The sequence below is a fragment of the Engraulis encrasicolus genome, chromosome 5, assembly GCF_034702125.1.
Source record: "Engraulis encrasicolus isolate BLACKSEA-1 chromosome 5, IST_EnEncr_1.0, whole genome shotgun sequence".
NCBI lineage: Eukaryota > Metazoa > Chordata > Actinopteri > Clupeiformes > Engraulidae > Engraulis > Engraulis encrasicolus.
In genome coordinates, this window is record NC_085861.1 from 30,459,908 (window position 1) to 30,477,438 (window position 17,531).

Sequence of the window (17,531 nt, forward strand, 5' to 3'; positions counted from 1 at the left end):
TGTAAATGTTTATTTCACAACAAGCACACTAGAGTCGTGCAGTGTGAAGATGAACACGGTCATTGTTGTTTTACATTGTTCTCCAATTAATTAATTTCCTCAGCACATGAACAGATTTTACAAGCAACCGCTTTTTTCATATGACGAAACCTCTGATAACATATGGACTTTGGACTGTTATGTAATTACATGTTTTATTATTTTTTTCACATGGCCGCTCAAGTTAGATATGACAGGGAGAGAGATGCAGGAAATTTGGGGAGAGTGCAGTGACATGAGCTCGGTGAGAATGACCAACTCGATCGCATACAAACAAACCAGAGGTGTCAATCCTGTGGGGTATTCCAAGCACATGGTTATATTATAATCCTGGATAAATTAATCTACAGGGGGCCTATACTAAGAATCTGGCTCTGGAGTAAACCAGGTTAAGTGAAGAGGTAAATCACCTAATAGAAGAGCCTGGAGTCCTCATTCTTAATTGTAAATGAGGACTCTAGGCTCTTCTATTAGATTAGATGATTACCTCTTACCCTGGTTTACTCCTGAACCAGCTTCTTAGTATAGACCCCAGAAAGCGGGAAAAAATGGCTAGTTCAAAGGCTGCAGCTGTCATTTCCTTGTGAAAATGTGGACAGCAGGCTCTTTTATTAGCTGATTGACCACTACCTCTAGATCAGGGGTGTCAAACTCATTTTGGTTCAGGGGCCACATACAGCCAATTATTTGGTCTGAAGTGGGCCCGACCACTCCACTAAAGATATGGCAAATATCGTACATTTCTTCTTCATAACAGAATCGAATTTTAGTAGACCATAGCCATATCATGAGTATTGGCTGTAATTGGCAAGCAAAAAAAGGCAAACTTGGTCTCAAGTACTAAAAACCTGAACTCTCAGACATCTCCAGCAACTATGTAACAATTTTCAGGCTTAGTTTTGGTTTTCTCTTTTTTTTTGTCTCTACAAGTCTGGGGCCGGATTGATCCATCAGGCGGGCTGCACCTGGCTCCCGGGCCCTCTGTTTGACACCCCTGCTCTAGATGAACTCAACCTGGCGTGCTAATGAGCCACCTTCTTGAAATACCTCATGGCTTCTGCAAACAAACAGCCCGTCACATTTTACTGCAAATTCATTGAATGTGATCTTACCATCTCTAGGTCAGATAAGCACAGACAGATTAACCACTCAGTCAAAACAAGCATGGGTAGAGGAAAATGTAGCACGTTTTTCCCCCCACTGTACTATGAACTGGGATTTATATCTCTGAAACATACAAAGAAACAAATGCTTTTCTGATTTGTGTGCTATGATCACATGAGCAGCACCTGCTTGGCTGAGGTGTAGGGCTGCATGGCTGCGTCCAAGGCCTTCTTGAAGTCCTCCAGGCCGTGCTCAGTGCAGGCAGGGGCGGTGAGTTTCCCCGCTCGGATGAGGGCACACAGCTCGTCAAGCATACCTCTCGCAGCCGTTTCATCTGTGAGAAAGAAAGAAGTCATAGAGAAAGAAAGAAAGAAAGGAAAAAAGAAAGATTGTCATAGATTGTCATAGAAAGAAAGGAAGAAAGATTGTCATAGATTATTATCATGTCCACGTTTTTGAAGCATGTTTTTGTCTACGTATTCATCTTCATGGTCAATTAATATTTGTTACACATCAAATTGTAATTTTTGAAGGATAAATAAAACTTAATTTCTCGTCTGAAGGGAAAGAGACAGCCGGATGGTCACATCATGGCACGCAGGAAATTATCAGTGATGTTTGCTTCACCTGTTCATTCCCAACACAACCCTGATATATTATCTCGCACTATACTCTCCCGCCCTTGACAGCACATTACAGGTTGACTATATGAGATGTGATTATCAGACGGCGTGTGTTTCAATTTAATCAAGTGACTCATCCACTGCATCACAAAGACAAGGTGCCTGTTATAAATGTGCTGTTACCAGAATGGCAATGACCAAGTCATAACGTGCAGCTATGTAATGTCGTAGTCATGTGTGTTGTATTATGGTAGTAGTAATATTGTGTTCCACTGGTGGATCTGTGCAGTTTATGAGGCTACGTGATTTAATGTTGTACAAAGTAGATTTTACTGGTGATTTATTGGCGTTTGTGGTTTAGTGTGGTTTAGTTGGCCAGAACACTGTACCGTGACTGTGGTCCTTTTTCCAGCGTGTGACCCAAAATCCTCGTACTTTCACATCTTTGAAGATCAGTGCACTCTGCAAAGGAGGGGGGAGATAACCATCAATAATCAAATGAATTAAATAAATTACGTATGTGCATAAGCAGGAACTGTATACTAATTATGTGCTTAAGCAAGAACTGTAAATGTACAGTATACAGGAGTGTTGTGAGATAACATGGCTATACTTAACTATAAATAAAAAAAATGCTTATACATATACTTTGAATATGAATATATGCATGCAATGACAAACATTCTAAGAGTAGTTTATGAGAAACTAAACCTGCCCGTTAATTCCAAATGAAAAATTCTAAAATAACATGAGTATGAGTATGAGAAGTATTAGAGGCTGAGTAATGTGTAATCTCACCACAGGTACTGTAACCGGCTGCTTTGCCATCCCCCCGTAGGTCACCATTGTACCTCCAGTCCTAGTCAAGGACACAGCAAATTATTAATCTGTTCAGTTCTAACATATTTATGACATATCATGCAACACTTGATGACAATTATGCAACAAGACCGTTAACGATTTTTTTTGTCATACTACGTACTTCACTCATGTACATGCTTTTAGAAGGCAGTTATTCACAATTTTAGTCTGTTTGAAAAAATATATATATATACAGTACTGAGTTCGGCCTACAACTTCCCTCCAGATTTTGAATTTGGCCCTCGGTCAATATGAGTTTAACACCCTTGGTCTAGTTTAACAGAGAATTTTCTATAAAACTAATTGAAATAGTGACTTGTGTGTAGTGTGAAGACTACCGATTGCCGGTACGCACTGGAGATGCCTCTGTAGTTCTGTGGCACTCTTCGAGCCATACAAGGTTTGGTTGAATGCCACACTGTTGTTTGTTATACATACAGTGCCCTCCATTATTATTGGCACCCCTGGTTGAGATGTGTTTTTTAGCTTCCAATTATTATTATTTTTCTCTAAATAATATGGGACCTTAATGGAAAAAAAAGAGAAAAATCCAACCTTCAATACAAGTGCATTTATTCAGTGGGGAAAAAATCCCACATAAAGAAACAATTATTTGACATCAAATAATGTGTGTCACAATTATTAGCACCCCTGTTGTTAATATTTTGTACAACCCCCTTTTGCCAACAAAACAGCACCTAATCTTCTCCTATAATGTTTCATAGGATGGGAAAAGACAGAAAGAGGGATCTTCAGCCATTGCTCTTTGCAGAATCTCTCTAAATCATCCAGAGACCTGGGTCCTCTCCTCTGTACTCTCCTCTTCAGCTCACCCCACAGGTTCTCAATGGGGTTGAGGTCTGGGGACTGAGATGGCCATGGGAGGAGCTTGATTTTGTGTCTGGTGAACCATTTCTGTGTAGATTTGGCCATATGTTTAGGGTCATTGTCTTTCTGAAAGACCCAGTGACGACCCATCTTCAGCTTTCGGGCAGAGGGCAACAGATTTTGATTTAAAATGTCCTGGTATTTCAAAGCATTCATGATGCCATGCACCCTAACAAGCTTCCCAGGGCCTTTGGAAGCGAAACAGCCCCACAGCATCACTGACCCACCCCCATACTTCACAGTGGGTATGAGGTGCTTTTCAGCATGCGCATCTTTCGTGGCACGCCAGACCCACTTAGAGTGTTTGTTGCCAAAAAGCTCAATCTTGGTCTCATCTGACCAAAGCACACGGTCCCAGTTGAAGCCCCAATACCGCTTGGCGAACTCCAGACGCTTGCGTTTATGTTTGTGGGTGAGGAAAGGTTTTCTCCGTGCATGCCTCCCAAACAGCTTGTTGGCGTGTAGACAGCGCCTGATGGTTGATTTGGAGACTTTGTGACCCCAGGATGCTACCATTTGTTGTAATTCTGTAACAGTGAGCCTTGGAGATCTTTTGATTTCTCTTACCATCCTCCTCACTGTGCGTGGTGGCAAAATAAACTTGGGTCCTCGTCCAGGCTTGTTTACCACTGTTCCAGTTGTTTTGAACTTCTAAATTATTCCTCTCACAGTAGATATGGGCAGCTGCAGTTGAGTGGCAATCTTCTTGTAGCCTCTGCCTGACCTGTGAAGGTCGACGCACATCTGCCTCACTTGTATGCTGTGTTCCTTTGTCTTTCCCATGTTTAAGAGTGGATAAGAGAAATGGCCTCTGTGTCACATCATATTTATACCCCAGGGAAACAGGAAGTGATGAATTACTAATTAAATGTTCCTACATACTCTGGAAAACTTTGTAAACTACTGTAGAAATGACAGAAATGCTTCAATTATATTTATTTCCTGGGAATTGTTAAGGGTGCCAATAATTGTGGAACAGGTGATTTAATGAAAAAGAATTATTTTTTAGTCAGGGATTTTTTTTATTTTCCTACAATTCATTTGAGTTGAAGGCTACATTTTCCTAAAATTTTCAGTGTGACAGTATTCTTCTGCAATAAACACTGAATTTATTTTAAGGCTTTTAACACATCTCAACCAGGGGTGCCAATAATTATGGAGGGCACTGTACAACTATTGCATTTGATGCCTTTATCCGGATCATTTGCAATAAATTAGTTGAAATGGTTACTTGAAGTGTGAGTACTGCTGCTTGTTGCTACTCACTGCAGATGCCTAAGTAGCTCTGTGGCGCTCTTCCCTCCAACACCGTTGAGAGCCAACCTTGGACGAGGACAAGTCTGTTGCAAAGGCAGAAACAACATTTGTCACATTTGTCATACGGGTACAGTACAGTATTTTCTATTTACTTTAGTACATGAAGTAAGTAATTTCCCCAAATTATCACAGAGGGCTATGTTTACATTTTATCAACAACTATAATTGGTATGTTGGTTGATAAGTTGATAAGGTTTGTAAAAATTGGCTTATTTGTGAGACAAGGATTTAGTAAAGATAAAAATGTACACACAGAGACAAAGAGTTTAATTCACTTTTAGTGTTTATTGACCTTAAACAGTTCCTTCATTTCTGGGCGCCTGAGCGTCTCTTCCTTGATGACGTGAGTGGCCCCCATAGCCTTCAGCCTGTCTGTGAGTTGCTGGAGGTCAGGTCTGGCAAAGACATGGAGGGAGAGAGTGGGCACACACAGCTACACTATATTACAAAAAGACTTTGCTAACCTGCCTTGACTCACATATGAACTTAACTGCTATTGGTATATTGGTCCACCTTTTGGTTCCTGATCAGGACACAATAATATTTTGGACAATTGCATACTTCCAATGTCGTTGGGAACAATTTGGAGCACGGGCCTTCCTCTTCCAACTTGACTGTGCACCAGAGCACAAAGCAAAGTCCATGAAGACATGGATGACAGAGTATGGTATGGATGAACTTCACTGGCCTGCACAGAGTCCAAACCTGACCCCAAGAGAACACCTTTGGGATGAATTAGAGCGGAGACTGAGAGCCAGGTCTTCTCGACCAACATCAGTGTGTGATCTCACCAATGTGTTTTTGGAAGAAACATAGAAAAATCCTACACACTCCTCAACCTTGTGGACAGCCTTCCCAGATAAGTTAAAGCTGTAATAGCTGGAAAAAATAGATGTACAGGACAGGCAGGAAAAAAGAACCTCACTGGCAAATACACAGAGGGAGAAAGTGACTGCAATCAGACAGACAGGAACATCCAAAATGGAATGTGTTGTATAAAGGCTACTTCCATACATTTCTGGTCTTTTAAATGTACATTTGTGACAGGAAAAAAATTGACAATTATATGCGACACAAAAAGCAGTGCTAAGTAGTTTTGACATTTAAAAAGCACCACTACACAGCACTAAGTAGCGCAACACTAAGCAGTTTTGACAGATTTAACAAATCTTTCTTTAAAAGGTGTCTTAAAATAAAGTCAGTGGCTCAGTAATCTAGAACAAGGTGAAAGGCTCAGTTGAATTATCTTTGCTGCCCTCCTCTGGCTAGAGACATATTATGCAGGAATGAAGTATGAAGGAGAGTAACACGTGTCTGTAGTTCCTAATGATACACAGATTAATTTCATTTCTTGTAGGCAGAGTGATAACTAAAACTACCAAAGACCAAGTTGAGATATGTTGAAGTAGAAATGTTGTAGTAATGTAGAAATGTGATATAATTAAGTGCTTCGATACTTTGATACTGCATCGAACGCAGTCATGATACTGTATCACAATGCAAGGAGGCAGTATCGTGATACGCTCTTTCAAAGTTTTGTTACCTTTCAGTCCAGAAAACAACCACATGATATAATGTGATAGTGCTTAAAATTGTTCAACTTTATTATTCAAAATATTATTAGTAGCCTCTTGTAACCTATTCTATCTATAAACTATCAGTTCTCATAGATTTAAAAAATAGTGGGGTGTATCGAACCGTAGGTCAAAAATTGTGATACGGACTGAATCGTGAGTTGAGTGTATCTGTTCTGGCCTCACAGGTCATCTGCTAGCCAGGCAGGTAAACAAACCCCATAAAAGACGCTGGACACCGAAGGTTGCGTGTTCATCATTTATGGAAGGTTTGTTTACCTGCCTGGCTAGCAGATGACCTGTGAGGCCAGAACAGTTAAAAGAGATTGCCTTGAAACTGCATACGGGAGGTTACCACGTAACTGAGTTGTAACTGTCAAACCATACTGAACATGCTAACATTCTGAGCCTTGGGATGTAAACATTTGTCAAAGTAAAAGTATTTTCAAGTATTTAGAAGATTATAGTTGGCGTAGCCAGAACACTCCCCGTTTGGTATCTTTAGAGATGCCATATTATCACAACAACAATGTCTAATACTTAATCGCTCTCCCCGCCATTCTCTGATGGGAGTGGCGAGATCGTGGAGCTCCATGGAGCTGGGCCTGGGTGCAGGGCTGTTGGGTGCCTATAACTGTCACACTCAGTACATTTGATTACTGCCTCACAATTGCGAGCTACATGCTTGTTTGATGCACAGCATTTAAAACATATGTTCTTCTCCTGTAAAATCCTCTTTCGGTCATCAATTGACATTTCTCTGAAACCCCGGCATACTTGCAGGGAATGTGGCTTTAGATGTAGAGGGCATTGTCTCTCTGGATCTTCGTTTGCAGTGTTGGAGTGTGAGTGGGCAATGTCCGTTCTATACACAGAGACTGATCTTGCATTGCTACTGCGAGCCCGCCTTCACTGACCTTATCTTTCCTGCTTGCTGTGGTATGGGTGAGAAGGCTAAAGCTTGGGTCGTTACGTGCCTTTGCTTGCCTGCGTACAAACTCCAAAAAGACATCAAAAGGGGGTAAATAAACCCCTATATTTCTCTTTGTATTGCGAACCTTCCGTGACCCACCTCTCCTGAAGTGCGTATGGCAGTTTCTCCACTATTGGATTTATCCCCCTTGCTGTGTCGAGGTAGGATAGACCAGGTAGGTAGCCTTCGTGCTTTGCAGAGTCGATCTCCAACAGCAAATCATACAGCTCTCTAAGCCTATGGTACTCTTTGTGTGATATTTTAGGGAACTGTTCAGTTTCGTGAAGAGAGAGCTCCCTCTATAGCTTCGGGCGCACCATACATTTCCTCTAACCTCTCCCATATGAGCCACAATCCTGCTGCCTGATCTCTCACATTTACAGATCTAATGCGGCGTGCGTGTGTTGCAGATTCTGGGCCTAACCACCGTATTAACAAATCTAGCTCTTCTCCTGCTCTCAGATCTAGGTTCTCGATCGTGTTCATGAATGAGCTTTTCCAGGATAAGTAATTTTCAGGCTCGTCATCGAACCTGGTCAGTCCTGATGACAGTAGTTGACTTCGTACTAGGTACTCTGGGTGGTCTGGGTCTGGGAGGACTGTAGTTGTGGTGCGTGGGCATGTGGGCAGGTAAGCTTGGTCTGGAAGAGCTGTGTTCTTTGTACTTTGGCGCGTGGGCAGGTGAAGCTGGTCTAACAGGGCTGGGCTCAGGATGTCTGGATGCGTTGGCAGGTGAGCTTGCTCTGGGAGGGCTGTAGTTGGTGTGCTTGGGTGCGTGGGTAGTGCCTGGTCTGCGACGGCTGTTGTCGGTCTGCTTGGGTGCGTAGATGGGTGATCCGGGTCTGGGATGGCTGTTGTCGGTCTGCTTGGGTGCGTAGTTGGGCGATCCGAGTCTGGAATGGCTGTTGTCGGTCTGCTTGGGCGCGTAGATGGGTGATCCGGGTCTGGGATCGCTGTAGGCGGTGTGCTGGGGTGTGTGGTCGGGTGATCTTGGTCTGGGATGCCTGTAGACGGGGTGCTGGGGTGCGTAGTCAGGTGATCTGGGTCTTAGATGGCTGTAGCCGGTGTGCTGGGGTGTCTGGTTAGGTGATCCGGGTCTGGAATGGCTGTTGTCGGTGTGCTGGGTGCGTCGTCCGGCGATATGGTCTGGGATGACTGTAAGTCGGTGTGCTGGGGTGCCTGGTTAGGTGATCCGGGTCTGGGACGGCTGTAGTCGGTGTGCTGGGGTACGATGTCAGGTGATCGGGGTCTGGGCCAGGTGTGCTGGGGTGCGTGGTCAGGTGATCTGGGTCTGGGACGGCTGTAGTCGGTGTGCTGGGGTGCGTAGCTGGTTGATTCGGGTCTAGGAATGGCTGTAGACGTGTGCTGGGGTGCGTCGTCAGGTGATCTGGGTCTGGGAGATGGCTGTTGCCAGTAAGCGCTGAGGTGCATATAGGCAGGTAAGCCTGGAGGAGGACTGTAGTCTGCTCTCCCTGGATGTGTGAGCGGGTAAGCCTGATGATCTGAGTGGGGTGCTGTCACTGTCACCATGTCTAGATTTGTGGGTAAACAAGCCTGACTGGTTACTCAGAGTCTCAAAATGAGATATATCCACACACACGTCACCTCCACAAGGTGGTGATTCAGCTCAGCACTTTGATGCAAGTCTGGTTGGATTGATCGTGAGCTGCCACCGTGGTGGCTGTGTCTTTCTACATAGTCCTTGGTGCGTTGTTCTGAACTTTGTGCAGGTAGTGTCTCTGGTCTGTACTCCTTTTCAAAGTCTACAGCTGCAGCCTCCATTACAGCTGCTTCAGCCATGGCAGCCTCTGCCTCTCTGTCCCTCTCTAAGGCGATGAGTGTTGCAGTAATCAGTCGGGCCTTTTCCATTTTTAATTCAATTTCTCTTGTCGTGAGTAGACCGCTCTTGCCTGCGCGGCTTGGGCTTTTAGCGCGTGCAGTAGCTGCTGCCATGCTAATGAAGCTGTACTTGTATGAGGGTCCGCTGATCTGACGGAATGCGTTTTGTCCTGTCCATGGCTATGGATGTGTTTTACCTTCCTCGTAGACGTGACGTTGCTGTTGTTGCACTGAGTCGGGCTTCCACCGGTTACGACATGCAGTCGGGTCATCTCTGCAGCTTCATCACCGGTCTTCTCTTTTAACTGTTCTGGCCTCACAGGTCATCTGCTAGCCAGGCAGGTAAACAAACCTTCCATAAATGATGAACACGCAACCGAAGGTTGCGTGTTCATCATTTATGGAAGGTTTGTTTACCTGCCTGGCTAGCAGATGACCTGTGAGGCCAGAACAGTTAAAAGAGATTGCCTTGAAACTGCATACGGGAGGTTACCACGTAACTGAGTTGTAACTGTCAAACCATACTGAACATGCTAACATTCTGAGCCTTGGGATGTAAACATTTGTCAAAGTAAAAGTCTTTTCAAGTATTTAGAAGATTATAGTTGGCGTAGCCAGAACAATATCGTTACAGCCCTAGTTTCTATGAATACTGATGCAGGGCTATTCCGTTTCAAACCCCTATGGAAAAATGACTGAAGAATCTACATAGTGTGGCTTTAAATATTGCCATTCACCTGTCTCTGACCACGTTGATGGTGTGAACTCCTCTGGCTGCAGCTATCTGGATGACAGCCTGGCCAACTCCACTGTTGGCTGCGTTCTGAATCACGGAGTCACCTGGGAATGGACAACGTAGCACTTACTTACTGGCCAAGACACCTACTGAGGCTCAAAATTGGACATGGGTCAGGATGGTGCCCCACTGATATGGTGGATGACTGCAAGTTTTGGCAAAGGACGCGCTCAACTTCTTGGAAAAACGAAAGTCTTTGGGTGCGTGATAAAATGTATCAACTTAAGGAAGAAAAATCTGCACTCACAAACTGTGTCTCACTATTTATTTATATTACCACCATGTCCAAAAAGCAAACGCGTTTCGGCTATCAAGCCTGATAGCCGAAACGCGTTTGCTTTTTGGACATGGTGGTAATATAAATAAATAATGAGACGCAATTTGTGAGTGCGGATTTTTCTTCCTTATGGTGGATGACTGAACACAGTTAAAAAGGAATTTATATTAATAAAGTCCGCAAACACTGCCTGATGAAGACCTGAAGGTCGAAACGTTGCACTCTTGCTATTAAATTTTCACAGAAGACAAGCAGTGTTTGCGGACTTTATTCCTTTTTACCTGGATTATTGCTTTTATTGTCCTGCACCTGGCCCATCGGGAGGGATGTGCACACATCTACTCCTCTGAACATTGGATGACTGAACACAACCTATGGGAGAGGTTTAGAAGTACACCTCATAATAGGATTGAAAGCAAGATATTTATCAGATTGTGTATGAGACAAGGACGCATGAGTAAAGAATTCTACCCAAGTGATAAATAAATTAAGGGAAATCTGTGATGTTCTATCTCCAATGTCCAAAGAGTGAGCAGGGTGGATGACCGCTCACTTCTGTGTACCGCGTACGACTCCCAAATGGATGAAATGCAGAAGACAAGATTCCTCCTGCAAGGATGCTGATTAAAAATTCATTAACTGCATGAAACATAAACAGAGTGTTATCTCGACACCTGGTTTTAAGTCTTCAAAGTCCGACAGCATCCTGATAGCAGTACAAGGGTTCACTGAAAGCGTTGCCGCAGACAGGAGAGGAATGTCGCTAGGCAGCGAAATGAGGTCCTTCGCACTCAGCACTGCAGCTGTCCTCCACGTGCCTATTCCAAAAACAAGCATACAGGTACATTTGGAACACTGTGTAAGATGGTGGTCAGAGTAGGTATTGCAATTATACTACTCTTTGAAACTGCACTGCCTATTGACGAATTTGATCTTTTCATGACTATTCACTAGGTAAAAATAAACTAATATTTTCTGTTATGACCAAAGCACAGTAAGTTTTGCAGCTAAAATGTATATTTTTGGAAGTTCAAAACAGCAGACAATGGAGAAGACCACCTTTTGTAAAAAGTGCAATTTTCCCAGTCATAGAGAATACTTAGAATTTGATGGTGGTGGCAAGTAATTGTTAAAAAGGCAACATTTGTGAATGGGCAGCATGAATTCTGGAAATGAACTACAAATATTACACAGTGCACTTTTAAGAAGAGTAAATCATCTGTTGATGTGAGATGCGGTGGACAGAGGAATGCCGAAGACACAGTCCAGGAAAACACCTCCCTCACTGGTACAAATGTTACTACAGTATAACATATCTGGCTGATCATTATGCCTGATGCCTCCTTCTCCAATAATGTTTACTTAACAGTACTCTAATGTCTCACCAAGGCCTGTGTCTCTCGGGATCACCCAGTCGCCCACTTTCAGTGTTGTCACCTGGCTGCCGACCTCTGCCACCTGGCCCACCCCCTCGTTGCCCCCCACAGTGGGCAGGTCAGGCAGGATGGCATAGGTGCCTGTGAAAACAAGGATGGAGAGTCAAAGTCCATGCACTAGGCAAAAACAATAGCAGTCTCTGATATGACGTGGTAAAAACAACTGTGACAAACTGAGCAAAAGTGTCTTAATACATGCAGAGCAAGGTGTCAATTAATGATAAAGACAGTGGACACTGGACACCCAGTCATTTTTTCCCTCCTCTAGGTGATTTCACTAAATAAATAAATACCAACGAATGAGTTTACCTGGGTCATCTGTGGGCTCAACAGAATTGTTTTTGAAACGATAGGATCAAACGTGTGACACTGATTTTACTCCATACAGCAGGGATGTAGGCTGCAGCCCTGTAAACAGTGTGGGCACTCAACACCTGGCTGTGACATTATTACAGCGCACCTTGAACCATGTTGATGTCGGCGGGATTGATGGGAGCAGCCAGCATTTTCACCAGCACGCTGTGGGGACCAACTGGGGGCAGGTCTACATTTTCCAACCTATGCAGGTAAGTTCAGAATCACACACACACACACACACACACACACACACACACACACACACACACACACACACACACACACACACACACACACACACACACACACACACACATTGCAACAACATAGTTCACTGCTACACGAAGGGCAGTTCAATGTCCAGCTCCAGTCACTGGTGTAGTAGCCTAATGTCTGGGTATAGTTTTCAAACGGTGAAATTATGCATTGTTCTTACTGTACAACTTGCGAAGGGTCTCCGTGATTTCTGTACAGCAGTCCCCGACAACCTCTCACTAACGAATTGGTTGAATAGCCTCTGTGGATTGTGTGGCCCGTGCATCTTGATAACAAGAGATGAGAGTGGCTGTCATTTCCAGACTGGGTGCTTTTCAATCGTTGTCCTGCAATACTCGCACGTAATATTTCACGTTTGTGAAGACGGACAAACCTAAAAGCATAGCATGACACATTTGCCCCGTTCATTTTGTTTCAGTTGCGTAAGCACAAATAGATTGTAGTGTTATTCACAAAACAACATAAATAAAGTCAGGTTGGTTCAGGGCGCAGCCATGTTCTCTGCCGTAAAGAACTGCATAAATGCGACACTGGCTAGTTGCCGTAATACTTGTGTTACACGCGCATTTCTATTCACAAATAAGATTCCTCCTGCATTGCCTGCACACTGCACAGCCACAGACGCAGACACTTATACATTTCTGAAAATGTCCATTCCAGGGAAATGTTTTGATTCATGTTCAATATGAACATTTGTTTAGATTAGTGGTTCTCAACCTTTTTTGAACAAACACCCCCTGGACCTCATCCTAAGCCTCCCAACGCCCACTTGACCTCATCACAAGCTTGCAAATGACCGACTTAATATTATTATTTTTAAATGGTCTAATGCCCCCAATGACAACTAAGCACTGCCCCCTCTGAACTGTATCCTTCCCAGGGCTCTCCAACGCCCGCTGGGGGGCTATACCGCCCCCAGTGGAGAAACACTGGTTTAGATCAAATGTGATGTCCCCTTGCCTGATTATCATCGACTTTCAAATCTCTTTGAGACTTGGTCTGACCAAGAGCATAGCAATTAACATTTCCCAAACGGCATGGTTGACCCGCCTCCCTTTGTTTGCTAATGGTTGTTTGCTTCTTGACAAAGTAGAAGGAGTTCCCAATTTTTCTGGAGCTCAGAAAGTACTTGCATTGCTCTTGATCTGACTAGTTGCAACACTGAAGGTGTTGCGCCTCTAGGAGGGCACGGCCTGGCTAGATGTCCCTCACATGTCAATTGCTGGACACATGAACCGTCCAATCATCCAGCCATCCTGTGTTCTTGCCCCCACCCACACACAGTTCAGAGGAAGCCCTTCTGGCTGTTCATAATTCATGTGATTTTCCAGCATTCCTGTCCAGCATGTAATCCATGCAAATTCTTTCAAATTGGCTGTTGGGATGCCATTGCCCAATCAGAAATGTTCACTAGGCCTTCATGGAAGTCAGGCCGGTTGGTCTTTGTGAAGACAAAAAGCACACTGTTTACACAACAAAAATTCTCCTCTGCATTTCATCTATCACAGGGATGTCAAACTCACTTCAGGGGCCATGTGCAGCCAGTGGGCCGAACCAGTAAAGTAATTGCTAAATATTGCTATTATCTGATTCATATCAGAATCACATTGCTAGTCTTTCATCTCGAGGTGGATGACTGTACATGGTGAGCAAAACGGGCAACTTTGTTCTCACCTGCAGCACCATTGTAATGATGGGCTAGGAATGTAGGCTACTTTTTTGCCATTCGTAGTTTCTTTCTCCAGAAATCTGGGGCCGTATTAAACCATCTGGCGGGTCGCATCCGGCCCCAGGCTTTATGTTTGACACCCCTGATCTATCAGATCACAGATGAGAACACAGGGTGACCATGCCAACAGGGTGCAGGTAGGCTAGTGGCATGCCCACTGCCATGGCCGTAGCCACATATGAGGTAAGGGAGGTCCGGACCTCCTTCATTTTTAGAGAAAATATATATATATTTGCATGTTTTTAGAAGTTTATTTCCAGAATTGATGTTGCCCATTCACAAAAGTTACCTTTTTCATGAATACTTACCACCACTATCAAATTCTAAGTATTCATCATTATGGCCATACTTGGTCATGATAGTAAATATTAGTTTATTATTTAGCAAATATTCATGAAAAGATCAAAATTGGCAGAAGACAGCACAGTTTCAATGAGCAGCATAGTAGTTGCAATAGATACTCTGGGCACCATCCTACACAGTGTACCTTTAAAAAAAAAATCTATGCGCGTACTGTGGACCTCACTTATTTTAAACTCCTGGCTACGGCCATGCCCACTGCACCAGCCATGTGGTAGGATGGAGGAGGCTAGCATATCGAAATTTATATAACACTCTACCAGTCCTTTGAGCACCCAAGTACAAGTGCACTACGATGCTTTGTCAGGCAGAGCGGGGAGCGAACCAGCAACCTTCCCAACATGTTGGCCTACCACTATCACCTAAGAAAACATCAAGCCTCACTTCACGTTTATGGAGGCCAATGCTGGTCAGATTGGGCCATTGAAGTCCTAAGATCTTTCCAAGGTAGGGTGACCAGAAGTCCCAGTTTGACCGGGACAGTCCAGGTTTGGAGTTTTGTCCAAGGTCCCGAGCAAACCCTCTCGGGACACAAATATGTCCCGGTTTTGGCCACCCACTACATTGCGCCATGTCTATCAGGGTAAATATATGGAAAAGATTACATGTTTACCTGCCACAGTTAATGGCAGCCAGCGCTTGTATAGAAAGTCTGAAGGAGTCAGTTGCGATTTGTCATTCCTCCCTCTAAAATTGATCAGAATGCAGGAAATTGCATATAAAAAAAATAAAAAATGTCCTGGGGGAGGACCCCCAGACCCGCCCGCCAAATATTGTCCTTCAGTCACGCACTAAGTGTTCCAGTTTCAGACTACAAAAATCTGGTCACCCTATTCCAAGGGTAAATGTGAAACTCTTCTCATCATACATTTTTCTGGTGAAATTCATGTCCAGTGAGATAGCAGTATCCGTGAATACAGTGCTGAAGTTACAAACTACATAACACAGGCTTTCATGATGATCGATTAAGAAATAAAGCATTCACATCATGGTTTGGACAGGTTGGCCCTTTTAATGCAGAGTTATGGCACAGAATATTCATATCAAGTATGCATATCAAGAGATCAAACATATGATTCAGAGCTGGAATGTTACATGCTGTTTTGGTTACAGTCGCTGCCTGATCCCTATATTTCCATAGACAGGTAATCTGAGGTATAATCTGACATTTTCCCTGAGTTTTCAGATTAAGAGATTCCTGAGAGATTACTGCAATCACATTATAACAAACACATTTACTTAACTGGTTAAAAATCAACAGAATACAGAACAGATAATACAGAAAAAAACCTACATGTACTACCAAAAAATACAAAATAAGATTGTAACTGAACAAATCAACGCAAAGAAATCAAGTCTCACACAAGAAGTAGTGCAGAGCAACCCTGCATTAGCTTTCAGTGCAATGCATAGTTGTGACATGGAGGTCAAGGAGTTCATTGTGCATAGCAGAAAAAAAATAGAACGATTACAAGAAAATCATTATTAAAAAAAATGAACAGAGGCCTAAAAAACATAACATACAGAACGATTTGAGAATAGTGTTGGAGGGATGAGAGAAAGACAGCCAACTGATTGTATAGGACATTCAGGAAAGAGAAGAGCTAGGGTGTACAGGAGAAGTGACGAAATGGATGGCTAAAAATAAATACTAATGTTTTATAAAAAGAGACTTTTTGATAATTACACATATATATTAGATGATCTGCCAACTTCTCCTTCAACAGTTTTTTTTTCCTAAAGAGACTTAATTTAGTCTACATACACCCACTCCTCCATTTCTCAGATATGTTGGAACGTTTTGCCACTATACTTAAGAGGAATTGGAGGGAACACAAGTGGGCGTTATTATGTGGGCCCTGAAAAAAGACAACACTACACTATAACTCCTCTCTCCTAAGAGAAACTCTGACATGGCCTCCGTGAGAGCTATTTTGGATTAGGATGAAGAGTTCTCAGATCTATGCATCTGATTGAAACACACTCACAAGAGAGAAGGAGAGAGAAAGAACGAGAGAGAGAGAGAGAGGTAGAGAGAGAGACAAAGAAAGAACAAAAGCGGAAGAAAGGCATAGGTGATTGATAAAGAAGTATTATTTTCTTATCTCTTGCTATCGCTTATCTCTTGCTATTATCTGCAGTCATATTTTTATTGTTATAGCTTGATTGGCGCTTGCCCTGAGATCAACAATCATTTGGTGCGGTCACCCTTCCCCTGCTACAATACTTTGGTGAGGGCTGTTAGAGCTACAGTACATGAGGTAGAGGTGGTTATCGCTGAGTCATAGGTAGGAAACAATTGACATTCATAGAACATACAAATCTCACCACGAATCTGTTCTACCTGTGCCCTTAAAACAGCCGACTTTAATACATCGGCTCATCTCGTCGCGTGAGCAACATTCGAGCGTCTCGAAGATCGGCTGGTTAAGTAAATTGATGGAACGAACACGTGGTTAAGACTTTTTTTTTGCCTGTCTGAAGTCAAGTCATCCACCCCTGAGGTGTGTGTGAGATGATAGGCAAAGTCGTGCCCATGAGGTAGACAAAGGGTCCTGGAGCACATGCCAGCATACACCCTCCTCCCGCCTGCCCACCCAGCCGAGTGGGACAGGAGGCCCGTTAAAGAGTCTGGCGATGCTGCACCCCTGGGAACCCTGGCAGTTACAGAGAGGCACGGCTCAGGTCAAGACATTCATTCATTCGGCTCCAGGTGATCTGGACAGTCGATTGCAAAAAACTGGCAGCTGCCAAAAAGACATAAAGCACCAATCCCCCCCACAGCCACCCCCCCACCCCCAACCCTACATCTTCCTTGATCATCTTCACCCTCCTTTACTTTTAAACACCACGACCCGCCCACCCAAGAAAACCCTTTTCCCACCCCAACTCACCCAAGTACCCTACCCACCCACCCGCTCCCTTCCCACTGAGAAAACTGCAGAGAAACATTCACACAGAAGAGTGAAAAGACACCCTCTGCTTTCGTCGGACAGCAAGTGGTGTAACACCCAGGAATGGGCCCTTCTGGTGTGGAGACTGATATGACAATGACATTGGCTTCCAACAAATACAGAGGGAG

The 17,531-nt window shown here is 43.7% G+C and overlaps 1 protein-coding gene across 1 annotated transcript; it reads right to left on the reverse strand.

Annotated features, from left to right (window-relative positions):
- Nucleotides 1-175: 175 nt before the first annotated feature.
- Nucleotides 176-12,855, reverse strand: mecr (mitochondrial trans-2-enoyl-CoA reductase). Its single transcript, XM_063199085.1, has 10 exons — nucleotides 12,521-12,855; nucleotides 12,188-12,285; nucleotides 11,677-11,808; nucleotides 10,966-11,109; nucleotides 9,956-10,058; nucleotides 5,125-5,227; nucleotides 4,782-4,855; nucleotides 2,565-2,625; nucleotides 2,156-2,228; nucleotides 176-1,477 (listed from the first exon to the last, which is right to left on the reverse strand). Exons 1-10 carry the CDS (start codon nucleotides 12,766-12,768, stop codon nucleotides 1,314-1,316), a joined length of 1,200 nt encoding a protein of 399 aa, XP_063055155.1. The 5' UTR covers nucleotides 12,769-12,855; the 3' UTR covers nucleotides 176-1,313.
- Between the last annotated feature and the right edge of the window lie 4,676 nt (nucleotides 12,856-17,531).

What these genes read in the sequence shown, in the direction of transcription:
- mecr (XM_063199085.1), bottom strand. Translation starts at nt 12,768, where the DNA reads ATGAACGGGGCAAATGTGTCATGCTATGCTTTTAGGTTTGTCCGTCTT. An exon ending in GACCCTTCGCAAGTTGTACA is followed by an intron (nt 12,286 to 12,520) that starts GTAAGAACAATG and finishes TTACCTGCATAG; the next exon opens with GTTGGAAAATGTAGACCTGC. An exon ending in AGCCGGTTACAGTACCTGTG is followed by an intron (nt 2,229 to 2,564) that starts GTGAGATTACAC and finishes CCTCCTTTGCAG; the next exon opens with AGTGCACTGATCTTCAAAGA.